The 13,290-nt window shown below is 39.9% G+C and overlaps 1 protein-coding gene across 1 annotated transcript in view; it reads left to right on the forward strand.

The window, feature by feature from the left end:
• lrrc7 (leucine rich repeat containing 7) overlaps positions 1-13,290 on the forward strand; it is a 150,782-nt gene that overhangs the window by 113,116 nt on the left and 24,376 nt on the right. The window contains exons 19-22 of the mRNA XM_066692203.1: positions 2,165-2,248; positions 6,484-6,595; positions 9,469-9,649; positions 11,255-12,938. Coding sequence (XP_066548300.1) covers positions 2,165-2,248; positions 6,484-6,595; positions 9,469-9,649; positions 11,255-12,938 — 2,061 coding nt within the window. The remainder of the gene's footprint in view (positions 1-2,164; positions 2,249-6,483; positions 6,596-9,468; positions 9,650-11,254; positions 12,939-13,290) is intronic.

Below are 13,290 nucleotides of genomic sequence, written 5' to 3' on the forward strand. Positions count from 1 at the left end.
TATTTCTTTGTTTCATCTAATTTAATCTGTGTCTGTTCCTGTTCCGCACTGAATATACCACAAAAAACAGTAGACCTCATTCAAAAAAGTAGAAGAAACCAATTTTAGCAATTGATATGATCTTCTTTAATGCTCTGATTGATAAACTTTTCATGCTGTTTTTCTCATCATGGGCGATATTGTTATTGTAGTTTGTTATCAAGGTAATTTTAAGGATGTATTTCTAGCTTTTATCTGTCCGTGGCGTATGGCATTGTTTGGCATGGTCTGCAGTTTTAACTTGGCACAGTCGAACGCGTATTGAATGTTTGTCATTGTCCACTCAGATTTCCCTGCCTTGATGACTTGAGCCTTGACCAGATCAAATCTTTGACCTCCCTGCCAATCACAAATTACAAACTTGAACCCAAATACATTTCAATTTACAAGTAGTAGAAAGAGGCAAACAAACTGCGACTGGGTCATTTTGTGACTGGCAATTCCCCGTAGGTCAAGTTTTGATTTGGTTTATATTTCGATCTTAGAAGATGAAAGCAAGAAAGACGGACAAATAAAGCCCACTATTTCGAATCTCAATCACAGAGGAAGGGAGTGTTTGAAACTAGATGTATAAACTTGTAACATTTTGTGGCACGGCACATTTTTTCAGAGCTTTTTCAGTTGAAGCTGACTCATAGAAGCCGATGTGAAAATGGGAATAGGATGTACGCTAATTATTTTAATTACACCTCTTCACCTGGTGCTAAAAAGGAAAACAAGAGCGTTATTATAGAGCTCTAGAGATCTAACACTGTTTTCTCCTCACAAGTACCTGAGTGGTTTGATTGTCGGGCTGTTGAGTCATGTTAGTGAATTGTGTATTGCGTCTTTTGCTTTAGTCAGTTTTTTCTGTCGGATCTCTTTTAAATCTCTAGTACTAAAACTGCCCGATTCCGTAAACAAAAGCTAGAGCTGATGTGCTTTTTATAAATGTCTAAATTCTCAGAGGAAGACGTGCAAGAGAAATCACATGGTTCAAAGAATTGCTTGTCAAGTGTTCAGCGTAGCTTTTGTCTGTCTAACATCAGTTTTCGGACATTTAAACATATATCGCCACCTTTTAAAACAATTTTATGTACGAAGGATTCCTCTTACGGTGCATCTGTGTGTCTTCAGTGTTTGTTTTTCTGAGAACTATGGGGCTCGCTAAGGAAGGCTAGAGTGGCCTAAAACATCTTGTTTAAGGAGTCAAAATTAATATACTGTTAAAGAATATTTATCAAACATGTTATTTCCTGTGATGAGCCTTTTAAAACATAAAAGTGTGGCAGGGTTAAAATATACCAACCCTCAAACGAGCAGGCCATTTAAAACAAATACAAGTTTTGCGTCATTGGTCGTGTATTCTCGCTTAGAAAGATTGAATATGATTTTCTTCAATCATGTCAGTCCTATTCAGGTCTTTTTTCTTGTTCCAAGGGGCTCAATGGTAAATGGTCTTAACTGACACCATTCTTAAACAATTACTACACAGTCTAGACATGTATATTGATATGCCCTGGCAGTTTGACCAGTTTGGTTTGTTCTTCAATTAGTAGTAAACGAAGCAGGGTGGAAAATAATTTGTGAGTATTAAACTAACCTAAACAAATTCCTTATTAAGCTTACCTTAAAAGAAACGCTATTAATGTGGTAAAAGATGTGGTAACTGGTTAAACTAAAGTTTGCTTTTGGTAGCTAAGAGCAGCTCATCTAAGAGTGAAGGGGCCTCTGTGAATGATTTTTCTGTTAAATATTCCCCAGACTCCTGCCTTCAACTAGGCCGGGGGTTAGTCTTCAGCAGCTTTCTGGAGATATTAGTGTAGATTTCAACCTCAAATCCCCAGGACTACTGACTTTGATGCATTAAACAAGCATAAGACACAAGTGCTGTCCCCCTGCCTATGGGAAGGAGCTGCTCAGCTTTGCATAACTATACTCAGCATTCACTCCCGATCCGATCCGCCATCCCAACGTCTGCTCATACCTGGGATTACCTCATGCTGCTTCCACACACAAATGCACATTAAGAGGGCAGACAGAGAGCTGGGGGTGTCATGTCCATGCTTTCTGAGATCATGATATCATTTTGTTTTCTAAACCACGAAACTCCTTTCCATTTTTTGTTTTGTTTTGTTTTGCTCAGATTTCTTTACATCGCGTCGTCCCCAAGCTGCAACAGCCAGAGAATACGACTTTGTCCCTTACAGCTTCCTGTTTCTGCCTCATAGTAAGTCAGAGATCAGACTTCCCCACACGTCCTTGGGTTGTCTTTTTCTCAACCCGTTTCTAACCCATGAGAAAGCCTTCAAATTTATGAGTGACGCCAATGTTTCCACTCACTATATTTCATTTTTTTCTCTTTTGTTCTAATTACAGTAAAATTCCACTTAAGGGTTGCTGTCTTTCTACTTGGTCACTCATAGCAATGAATGGTCAATGCAGTATACTTGGGGATCATTGTTCTGTACATTGTTTTACTTTTTATCTACCTCTAGATTTTAGCCAAAGCAGATGGAAAATGGAGACACTAAAAAAAATATTGTTAGATATTGATCCAAATTAGGTTTAATATACTAACAGTGAGTGAAAATAATATCACACCTTGTTCCACAGTGTATTTATGATGCTGATTTGTATTTTGTCATGATACACCCCACTGTCAGCCAGGTAACCTCGCCCAGTTTCTCTGTCTCAAAGAGATCTTCCTGAAAGTAACTTTATTTTTTGGTGCCATTTGAAATTGCTATTCAGAGGATCCTAAAACCTTTTTTTTACTCGACAGTCTGTTTCTTTAAATTGAGTGCCTGCCTTTTTTTTCTCTCCTCTTCAGCAGGAAAATTCAGACCATTTGCGAAAATTGCTTGAAGTGGGCATGCTTACGGTAATTTTGCCTAAACCAGCTTGGCAGCCGTGTGTAACAGTGCTTGTAGTATGCTGCATGGCGTTTTCATTGCTGTTTGCTTACGGTTATGTCAGGTTTCCCTTGTACGAATTTCAGTGTAAGCGCTCGAAGGATTGATTTTGTTGTAGTCATAGAAATGAGGAAAGCTATTATGGCGTGGGACTCCTCAAACATAAATGATTGAACTCGCAACAGCTTAAACAGTGAGGAAAAAAAGTATTTGATCCCCTGCTGATTTTGTACGTTTGCCCACTGACAAAGAAATGATCAGTCTATAATTTTAATGGTACGTGTTAACAGTGAGAGACAGAATAACAAAAAAAAATCCAGAAAAACGCATTTCAAAAAAGTTATAAATTAATTTGCATATTAATGAGTGAAATAAGTATTTGATCCCCTATCAATCAGCAAGATTTCTGGCTCCCAGGTGTCTTTTATACAGGTAACGAGCTGAGATTAGGAGCACTCCCTTTAAGAGAGTGCTCCTAATCTCATCTTGTTACCTGTATAAAAGACACCTGTCCACAGAAGCAATCAATCAATCAGATTCCAAACTCTCCACCATGGCCAAGACCAAAACCACAGTCACCAAGAAAACAATTGGTAACACACTACGCTGTGAAGGACTGAAATCCTGCAGCGCCCGCAAAGTCCCCCTGCTCAAGGAAGCACATGTACAGGCCCGTCTGAAGTTTGCCAATGAACATCTGAATGATTCAGAGGAGAACTGGGTGAAAGTGTTGTGGTCAGATGAGACCAAAATCGAGCTCTTTGGCATCAACTCAACTTGCCATGTTTGGAGGAGGAGGAATGACCCCAAGAACACCATCCCCACCGCCAAACATGGAGGTGGAAACATTATGCTTTGGGGGTGTTTTTCTGCTAAGGGGACAGGACAAATGCACCGCATCAAAGGGACGATGGACGGGGCCATGTACCGTCAAATCTTGGGTGAGAACCTCCTTCCCGCAGCCAGGGCATTGAAAATGGGTCGTGGATGGGTATTCCAGCATGACAATGACCCAAAACACACAGCCAAGGCAACAAAGGAGTGGCTCAAGAAGAAGCACATTAAGGTCCTGGAGTGGCCTAGCCAGTCTCCAGACCTTAATCCCATAGAAAATCTGTGGAGGGAGCTGAAGGTTCGAGTTGCCAAACGTCAGCCTCGAAACCTTAATGACTTGGAGAGGATCTGCAAAGAGGAGTGGGACAAAATCCCTCCTGAGATGTGTGCAAACCTGGTGGCCAACTACAAGAAACGTCTGACCTCTGTGATTGCCAACAAGGGTTTTGCCACCAAGTACTAAGTCGAAGGGGTCAAATACTTATTTCCCTCATTAACATGCAAATCAATTTATAACTTTTTTGAAATGCATTTTTCTGGATTTTTTTGTTGTTATTCTGTCTCTCACTGCTAAAATACACCTACCATTAAAATTATAGAGTGATCATTTCTTTGTCAGTGGGCAAACGTACAAACTCAGCAGGGGATCAAATACTTTTTTCCCCCACTGTAAACCAGGACCTTTGGGACTTTGGGATCTAAATCTCCTTCTTGCAAATTTGTTATTCCAATTGAATAAGTCCACCAAACCAGTTAAAAGATTTGAAGTTCCTCAGAATTTCCTAATTAATACTTACCTGGCTATCATTCATGAGGACCTCAATAGCCAAACTGGAAAGACCTAGAACCTGGGAAAACTCAATTTCCCTCTGCAATTTTTGTTATAGGTTATGATCACATTAAACACATGCTCGGGTTTCCAGATTTCCACCCCACTAATCTTGGCTGTGGACTCTGTGTAAGTCTTTCCAACCGAAGTGCATTTTACTTTATTAAATATACAAGGGAATAACACTGCAGTAGCAGTCTTTTAGAACAGAGAGTCGATACACCCAACAAGCGTGAGTTAATAGCCTGAACCCCTGTGAGATGTTGCTGTCTTTTGTGAAGTGTTTGTTTGGAGACTTTCTTCCTGCTTGTCTGTTTTTGAAAGAGCACACAGCAGGTATCTGTTTTGTAAGCAGGCAAGAAAGAAAGAAAGAAAGAAAGAAAGAAAGAAAGAAAGAAAGAAAGAAAAAGCATTATTGTATCAGCATTCTGATATGTTAGTAGAATTATGTTGATTCTGACCCTGGTGTTTTTCAGGCAACATAAATCACCCTTATGGGAAATCAAAACCTGCTGAGCTTGTTCATTTTAATTCTCAACTTGTCAGACAGCAGATTCTTTTGATAGCCACGGCACTTATTCCCAAATTAAGCTTCCAGGATCCATTCACTGCTGAACACTCATTCAGAAACAGCTCACTTCTCGAACAATGCCATGTTTCTGATAGTGATTTGCTCTAGCTGTTTCTGCTACTCAAAGAGGAATCAAAAACAAACATTATTATGCATTAGCACGTGCCACTTTGGCGTGATATTCTTATGTACTTAAACATTTAAAGCAACACGTGGTGATGTTATGTTTTGACCCCACTATTTGCTGTTCAACTTAATATTAATTACCACACAGCCGATCTGCCATTTCTGGTTGGATAGTTATATTTAAGAGATGCATTTATATTGTTGTTTTATATTAATAACCCTCAAAATAGAAAATTATTCATGAATTTACAAATGTAATTGATACAGTCTAAGATAATCAAAGAGTGCTTAAAATATATGTATGAGTGCTCTGGATGCATAACATTTTAATATTGATATTAAGGGAATGAATATTGCGATCTTGCTATATTCAGAATCTTAATTCCCTTTAGTTAATCTGTGTTGATTGTGTTTTATGTTGTGTCAGTGTCATATGTTGATGATGTATGATTTATTTGAGTTGTGTTATACAAAACTTGACCACAGCTGAGGTTAGTAGTATTTGGGGGCAAAATTATTATCTCCAATACCTGTGACTTTATTCTACAATTTTAATTTTATGCTCCACTGCTTTTGTAGCCTTGTAAATTGTTTCATGTTGAATTCTAAACAGACTTTTGTTGATATTTACTTAGCTCTATATCCATAGACTATTAATAACCAGAGATCAGTGCAACGGACTGAATAAGTCTGAATTTGAGTGCACTAAATGCATGTTGTCCATTGACGGTGCTAAACTGCATTGGTATACAGATTTACACTCTGGAATCTCAGCAGTGGTCTTAGAATGACTCTTACTAAATGCAAGATGGTACAGAAATGAACACTGTGACTTTCAAATTGGTGTGTATGTATGTATGTATGTATGTGTCTGTTTTCTAAGGGAATATGAGAGTTATATCAGCTAGTAAAGGTAAGAGTTTCATATTCCCTTGAGGAAGAAAGAATGAACGAAAGAAAGAAAGAGTAAGAAAGAAAGGAAATTAGAAAATTATTAAGCCTTTTTTCTTTTGAAGTAAAATGCTTCCTTTAGGCCAGGGCTGAATTAGAAACATGAGTTTGTATTTATTAATTGGACCCTTTCAAAACTGTGTAATCTGTATCATGTGTCCGTGTTTGGAAATTATTGCAAAAAACAACAAGAAAAACAGTGAACCATGCAAGCTCCTGTTGTCCCTGTCTTCCTGCAGGATTCTTTAGGTGGCTCCCCAAACGACATTCGGATTTCAGACATGCGCCCCACATTGGTGGAACCTCCTTTGTACAAGCCAAAGGTTGTCTTAATGGGCAAAGACAAGAAAGGTATGAAAAACTAACAAGAAAAACGTTTTATTTACAAAGATTTTGCACTTTCAAATAACTAGTTTAATGTAGACCCATGCATTCTGTGTTTGTGTCTGAGGTGTAGTTTGTGTGCGATAAGGTTTTGTAAAGAGACTGGTGTAGGTTGTCTGAAATGGAATTATCCTTTTTGTTATTCCATGAAAGCAAGAAGAATTCTGTATACATCATCATAAAGGATTTCTGTATGAAATCAGTAACAATTGAAGTAAGGATTTTATACACAAGAGGCTACCTATTCTGGGATGACCTTTTAACAAGCTATTGTGTTAATAATGTTAAGAAAATACTGTTTCTTATAATAAAGGATTTGTTAATGCTTTTAAAGAAGTCATCACTACATATTTTTCTTTGTTTTGAAGGTTGCAAACTACAGGTACTATAAACATTTATTACATAATTTCCCTCAGGAATGTGTTACAATTATTTCTACTTTAATACATAACAATTGCACGTCATTATGTAATATCTTTCCTTTAAATTAAAAAAAAAAACTCATTCAGGCACAATGTGCTTTGCTTCAGACACCCCCAGGCAGCCTGGCTGAAAGGTTTTACTGACTGTGAAAGATAATCAGATTTTACAAGCATTAACTCTAATACCTTGGGCTAATGTCTAGTCAAATTAATGTATTTAATTTGTTTTGGCTTGTTTTTTGTTCCCTTCTATAGATACATTCTGCAAATATTAAATTGAATCAATAAAGGTAGAGCCCCTAATTACTTATAAGTAACTGATCAAGGAGCCATATATGCAAAGGTTTAAATATGCCCGCAATCAGACCATGAGTTAAATTACCCCTCAGTTGTAATAGGCATCCAGTTTAATAACCACTTCATTCCACTTCCACGGCTCTGTTATGTGTTATTAAGCACCAGAGACGACATACAGTTTAGAAACTCCAAACTCCATTTAATGTCATGAGAAGGTTATGTAACAGGTTCATCGCCCACTGCCATCACTGTGCTAAGTGCTTGGCCGAAAATCTGGTTTAACATCAGTCCTAAATGTTAAAAAGCCAACAAAAGGTAATGGCAACCCATGAGTTGTGTGCATGGCAAACAATTGCTGGAGCCATACCATATATTCAGAAGACTTCAGAGGTAATGATATCAGTGGTAACAAAAAGTGAAAGAAATGTGAAGCAAGAAAATGGCATCCGGGGGGAACAAATCTCTGTCGTCTTTTGATATTATCACAGAAGATGTCATTTGTTTCTCTGCAGTGTAGGCATGCAAGAGACATCCTACAAACATATTTCCTTCTATTATAAAGGTTGTAGATAGCTACATTTGGGAACTAAATATATTTTCCTTGTAGGATATATATATATATATATATATATATATATATATATATATATATATATATATATAACTGAGGTCGACACAAAGATGTATGTTTGGAATAACAAGAAGAGATAGAAAAATAAATGAATGGATCCAAGAACAAACACAAATATGTGACATTCAAAGAGTGAAAATGTTAAAATGGCAGTGGGAAGAACAGATGAAAGATGGACAAAGGAGGCTATTGAATGGATCCCAAGAGATGAAAAAACACCACTTTAAAAGCAGACCACAAAAAGAATGAGAAGCTATTGATCTAAGGAGGTGGAAACATCTCCATCCAACAGTGGATCGATGATGATGATGATGATGATGATATTTGTATATGATATAAATATATCAACATCACTTTTACATACTGAAATTTGTCATTGCAACATGCAGACCTTTAATTTCCTCGAGGGGCACTCTAAAAATACTCTGGCCACGCATCTGTTAACTTGAAAATTAAATTTAAAAAGATCTATAGAGTAGGAGATGCAATGTGATGGTTTTACCAGTCTGTTTATGTAAGTCAAATGTAATTTCTGTTGCCACAAATAAAAGCTTAACGTCAACAAATTAACACCTCTGTACTCTTCATCAGAGAATGTGTAATGCTCTGTAACCTTCCATTGAATTACCATTTGTTTAATTGTTTTATGAATGTATTATTCCAGTAATAAAGCAAATGATTTTAGTTTTTTTGTTTTTATTAATTGGCATTTTTGTATTTCTGTGCTTGTGGCTTAAATGTATATTAAATTTTAAAGTATGAAAGAAAACATTATGCTACTTCTGCTGCTGAAGATTATGATTATGATAATAATAATAATAATAATAATAATAATAATAATAATAATAATAATTATTATTATTATTATTATTATTATTATTATTATTATTATTATGTGCAGCAGTGCTTTTTCTAGTGCACACCTCAGTCACGTAGACAGATGAGAATGTCTGTTATGCTAATATTTTCCACATTTTATCACAGCTGCAGCTGAAATCCTGAATAAATCCTAATTATTGGAGCTGTACAGCATCCATAATCACAATGGGTTGAATGGAGGGCTGCCAGTGTAATAAACCTGTTCGTATTTTATTATTAATAGTGTCATTTGCCTCCGTAAGGACAATCTTCTTGTCTCGAAGAAAAATAGACTGCCCCAATTGCCCAAACCACAAACTGCTGACCAAAATAGCACAGTGAAAAGCTCCAACTCAACTGGCATTTTCACATGTGAAAAAGAGGAAAGCCAGTTCTTTTTATTAACCCTAGGACACAGGCCTGGTTCTGGGTGGCTTTTATATTGTAAGCTTACAGAGTGTGTCAAAAGCTTCTGTGTGAGAGTTTATCCTTTTATTGCTTGAACATGTCAGCCCATGGATGCACTGGGACATTATAAATGTTGTGATTGAGGGGTGAAGGCAGACATATTCTTAACTACCAGCACTGCAGCTTCTTTGTGTATTTTCCATGTTTGTCCTTGTGTTTTTCAGAGTCAACCGACGATTCGGACGCAGATAAAATGCACTGCCTGAATAACAGTGGCTCCTCTGCCACCTACTCGGACTACTCCCCCTCTCAGGGCTCCTCAGGCTCCTCAAACCCCCCTGGCAACGTTGGGGCCCTGCAACCTGTCACCAAAGATGGGGCCCCTCCTACTCACTGGACAAACCGGTATGGGTTCCACTTGGTCAGATCTTTTATTTTAAAAGATGGGAAGCTATTGAAGTGGAAATATCTTGGGAAGGCCTTCACCCAACAGTGGATTGATGATGATGATGATGATGATATTTTTATAAATATATCAAGATCTCTTTTACATAGTGAAAATTCTGTCATTTCAGCATGCAGACCTCTCATTTGCTTGTGTGGCTCTCTAAAAATACTCTGTCCAAAGGTCTGTTAACTTTGTTATATTTTAAAATGATCTCTAGAGTAGGAGATGCAATGTGGTCGTTTCGCCAGGGTGGTTTTGTAAGTCAAATTTAATTTCTGTTGCTACAAATAAAAGCTTAACGTCAACAAATTAACACCTCAGTACTCTTCATCTGAGAATGTGTAATGCTCTGTAATGTGCAATTGAATTACCATTAGTTTTATTTATTTATGAATCTATTATTCCAGCGGTACTTTCTAAACTGGGCTCACTGCTATGACTTCCGTGCTGCTCATCGGGAGGGATGAGACAAGGCACACGTGCTTTGATGTGTATGCTGTCACAGCCATCCACAGTTATTCGCACTGCAAAGCCTGTACTAGCCTACAGTCCATCTATCACATCAATCAGGGGATTTGGTGCAGATGAAACAGCTAACAGCCTGAACATGCAGACTCCTGATAGTGCTGATGTTTCAGTCTTCATTTCTCGTAGGCCGCATGCATGATTCACACGGATCTCATGTCGAAAAACTGGAAATCTTACCATTCCCGCATGTTGATCGTTGAGACGAAGTGGACAGCAAGCTGTCACACACGGTTCTGTTAGGAAAATGCTGTCCGCCGTAGCTTTAATCCCTCATTAACATACATTTGCATGTGTCTGACACAAAAGAAACTCTTCCAAATCTCTGCTGCTTCCTGAGTGGTGCTTTTTAAAGTGAAGGTCATATGGATGCCACATACACTACAATTGTCTTATCATGCAACATGAATTCCACCAGCAAAAGGTTATTCAGCTGCAAACTTCAAATACATTTTCCTTTTTTCTTTGTCCCTGGTCGACATTCTTTTAATGGCGTATCTGTCATCCGAAAGCTGTCTTCAAATTAATGTTTGATTTATTCCAAATAAATTATCATCAGTTATTTGAAAGGCATATAAAAAAACTCTATTCACTCTTCTTTATTAGGCTTTATATTGCCAGGTGTAAGATGAGCTGCTTTAGTGCTATCAGAATCCCAACAGATGTGTAAAGCAATTTCCTCCAGGCAAATATGACCATACAAAAATTAAATTTCTCTGAAAAGCAAAATCCTGCAATATGAAGACTGAAGTATAATTTCTAAATAACAAACTTGTTCATATATATATATATATATATATATATATATATATATATATATATTTTTTTTTTTTTTTTTTTATTTGGTTTTCTCATGCAGAAAGCTCAGCATGACATTTTGAAAGATATGACTGATTGCAGCCCCCACAGGAGTTGAGAAAAGAATCCGCGAAAATAAAAAGTCCCTCCCAAAAAAGTTAACCTCGGGTAAAATTATACTATTCAGTGAGTTTTGCCAGCAATAGCCTGTGTGAAAGCTCTCTTGCTGTTCTCTGCAGGCTTGCCCAGTCATTCCCCCAGCCCATCGAGACAAAGCCGCTGCTGAGCCAGAGAGAAACACCCCCTTCCAGCACGTTGCAGCAGCGAAACGAGAGGCGCCCCCTCAGCGACACCTTCGACAGCTGGAAAGACAGCACCCACTACGACAACACGGGCTTCGTGGCTGAGGAACCGCCCATGGAGAACCCCAGCACCAACCCCATGCTTGGTTCTAAACCCAGAAGCTCTTCTGCTCACGGACGCAGGCCCCTCATTAGGCAGGAGAGAATAGTGGGAGTCCCCTTAGAGCTAGAGCAGTCCCCCCACTCGTTTCACAGTGTCCGAAATACACCCGAAACTGAAGTGCCTCCCCCTAACCCTTGGCAGAACTGGACAAGGACCCCTAGCCCCTTTGAAGATAGGACAGCTTTCCCTTCCAAGTTAGAGATCACCCCCGCCAGCAGCCCTGCTCCAGACCGGAAGGAGTTTGAGCAAGAGTTGAGTGAGCTGCCGGGCACTTTCCCTTCCACTGGCGCCTGGGGCTTCCTCGATTCCCGGGATTCGGGGACGGGGAGGAGCCACTCCAACATCTTCACGCACGTCCACTGCAGGCAAGACCCCACCAAGGGAGCCATGGTCATCAGCAAAAGCACAGAAAGGCTGTCCCCCATGATGAAAGAAGTGAAGGCTAAGTTCAAAAAGTCGCAGAGCATCGACGAGATCGATATCGGGTCCTACAAGGTCTACAGCATCCCGCTGGAGAACTACAGCTCGAGTACGGAAAACCAAGGCAGCCTGGACAAGCAGGAGCTATCGCTGCCCCCCGAGCAAAGCATGTCCCGCAGCCAGTCGGCTCCCATGCTGGACGATGACTTGGATGGCTACGGCACCGGCAAGAGCAGCCAGCAGCATAAGTCTTCGATCCCCAAGAAGGTTTACCACTTTGACCAAAGCTTCAACCCACAGGGGGCTGTGGAGGTGGTGAAGCCTGAGAGGAGGGTACCTCCTCCTTTCCCAAACAACCCAGAGTACATCAGTCAGCAAAGCAAGAACATTCCCAAGGAACTGGTGAGTCCCAGGGGATACCCACGGGGTTATCCGCCCATGGAGCAGCTGTTCTCCTTCTCTCAGCCTTCTGTCAACGAGGACACCATCAGCCAGCCATTCCCCAGCCAGAGGTCCCGGCCAGGCTTCCTCCGGAGGGCTGACTCGCTGGTCAGCTCCACAGAGATGGCCCTCTTCCGGAGGGTGGCGGAGGCTCAGGAGCTTCCTCTCAGTGAGCGCTACAACCGGACGCACTTCAAAGGCATGCTGGAACACCAGAACAGCCTGGCCGAATCCCAGTTCCACAAACGGAACGGGCGGTACGAGGACGAGTACTCCTCGTACCAGGAGCCAAAAAAGCCTGCCACGGGTTTCCCGGCAAAGAACCTGACGCAGAGGCGACCCCTGTCGGCCAGGAGTTACAGCACAGAGAGCTACGGGGCCTCCCAGGCTCGGCCAGTGTCCGCTCGGCCTACCATGGCTGCCCTGCTGGAGAAAGTGCCCTCTGATTACAACCTCAGCACCTGCACGGAGAAGAACACCGACAGCGACATGAAGATGCGCCCCATGCCAATAAAAGTAGATGACAGCTCCTCGAAAATGCCCGTGGACTGGAGGCAGCAGCTGCTCAGACATATAGAAGCAAAAAGATTAGACCGAGTAAGTGTCTTCTCCCTTCTCTCCTCAAACAAGGGCCCTCTTTGGTGTTCATTAAGAGTTAAATTACTGTTTTTGTTTGCATTTTAATTAAGACTGTAAAGTTTGCATTAGAATAATTTCTACCCCAGGAATTGGATAGTTTTACTTACCCACACAGGCGTTGATGATTAAGGAGGCCTCCTGCATGAATGTCACCTTGTAAGCATCTGTTAAGCTTGCTTCTTATTTTTTATATGCACCTGCTTCCTCATGCTTTTGGCTCTAAAATACAAAAATATCATTTAAAACTCCAAAAAGAGACAGATGTGATACTGGTAAGGATTGAGTATCTTTGTCAATGAAGCATTTTTAT

This window comes from Amia ocellicauda, chromosome 19 (assembly GCF_036373705.1).
Source record: "Amia ocellicauda isolate fAmiCal2 chromosome 19, fAmiCal2.hap1, whole genome shotgun sequence".
In the NCBI taxonomy this organism is placed as follows: Eukaryota; Metazoa; Chordata; class Actinopteri; order Amiiformes; family Amiidae; genus Amia; species Amia ocellicauda.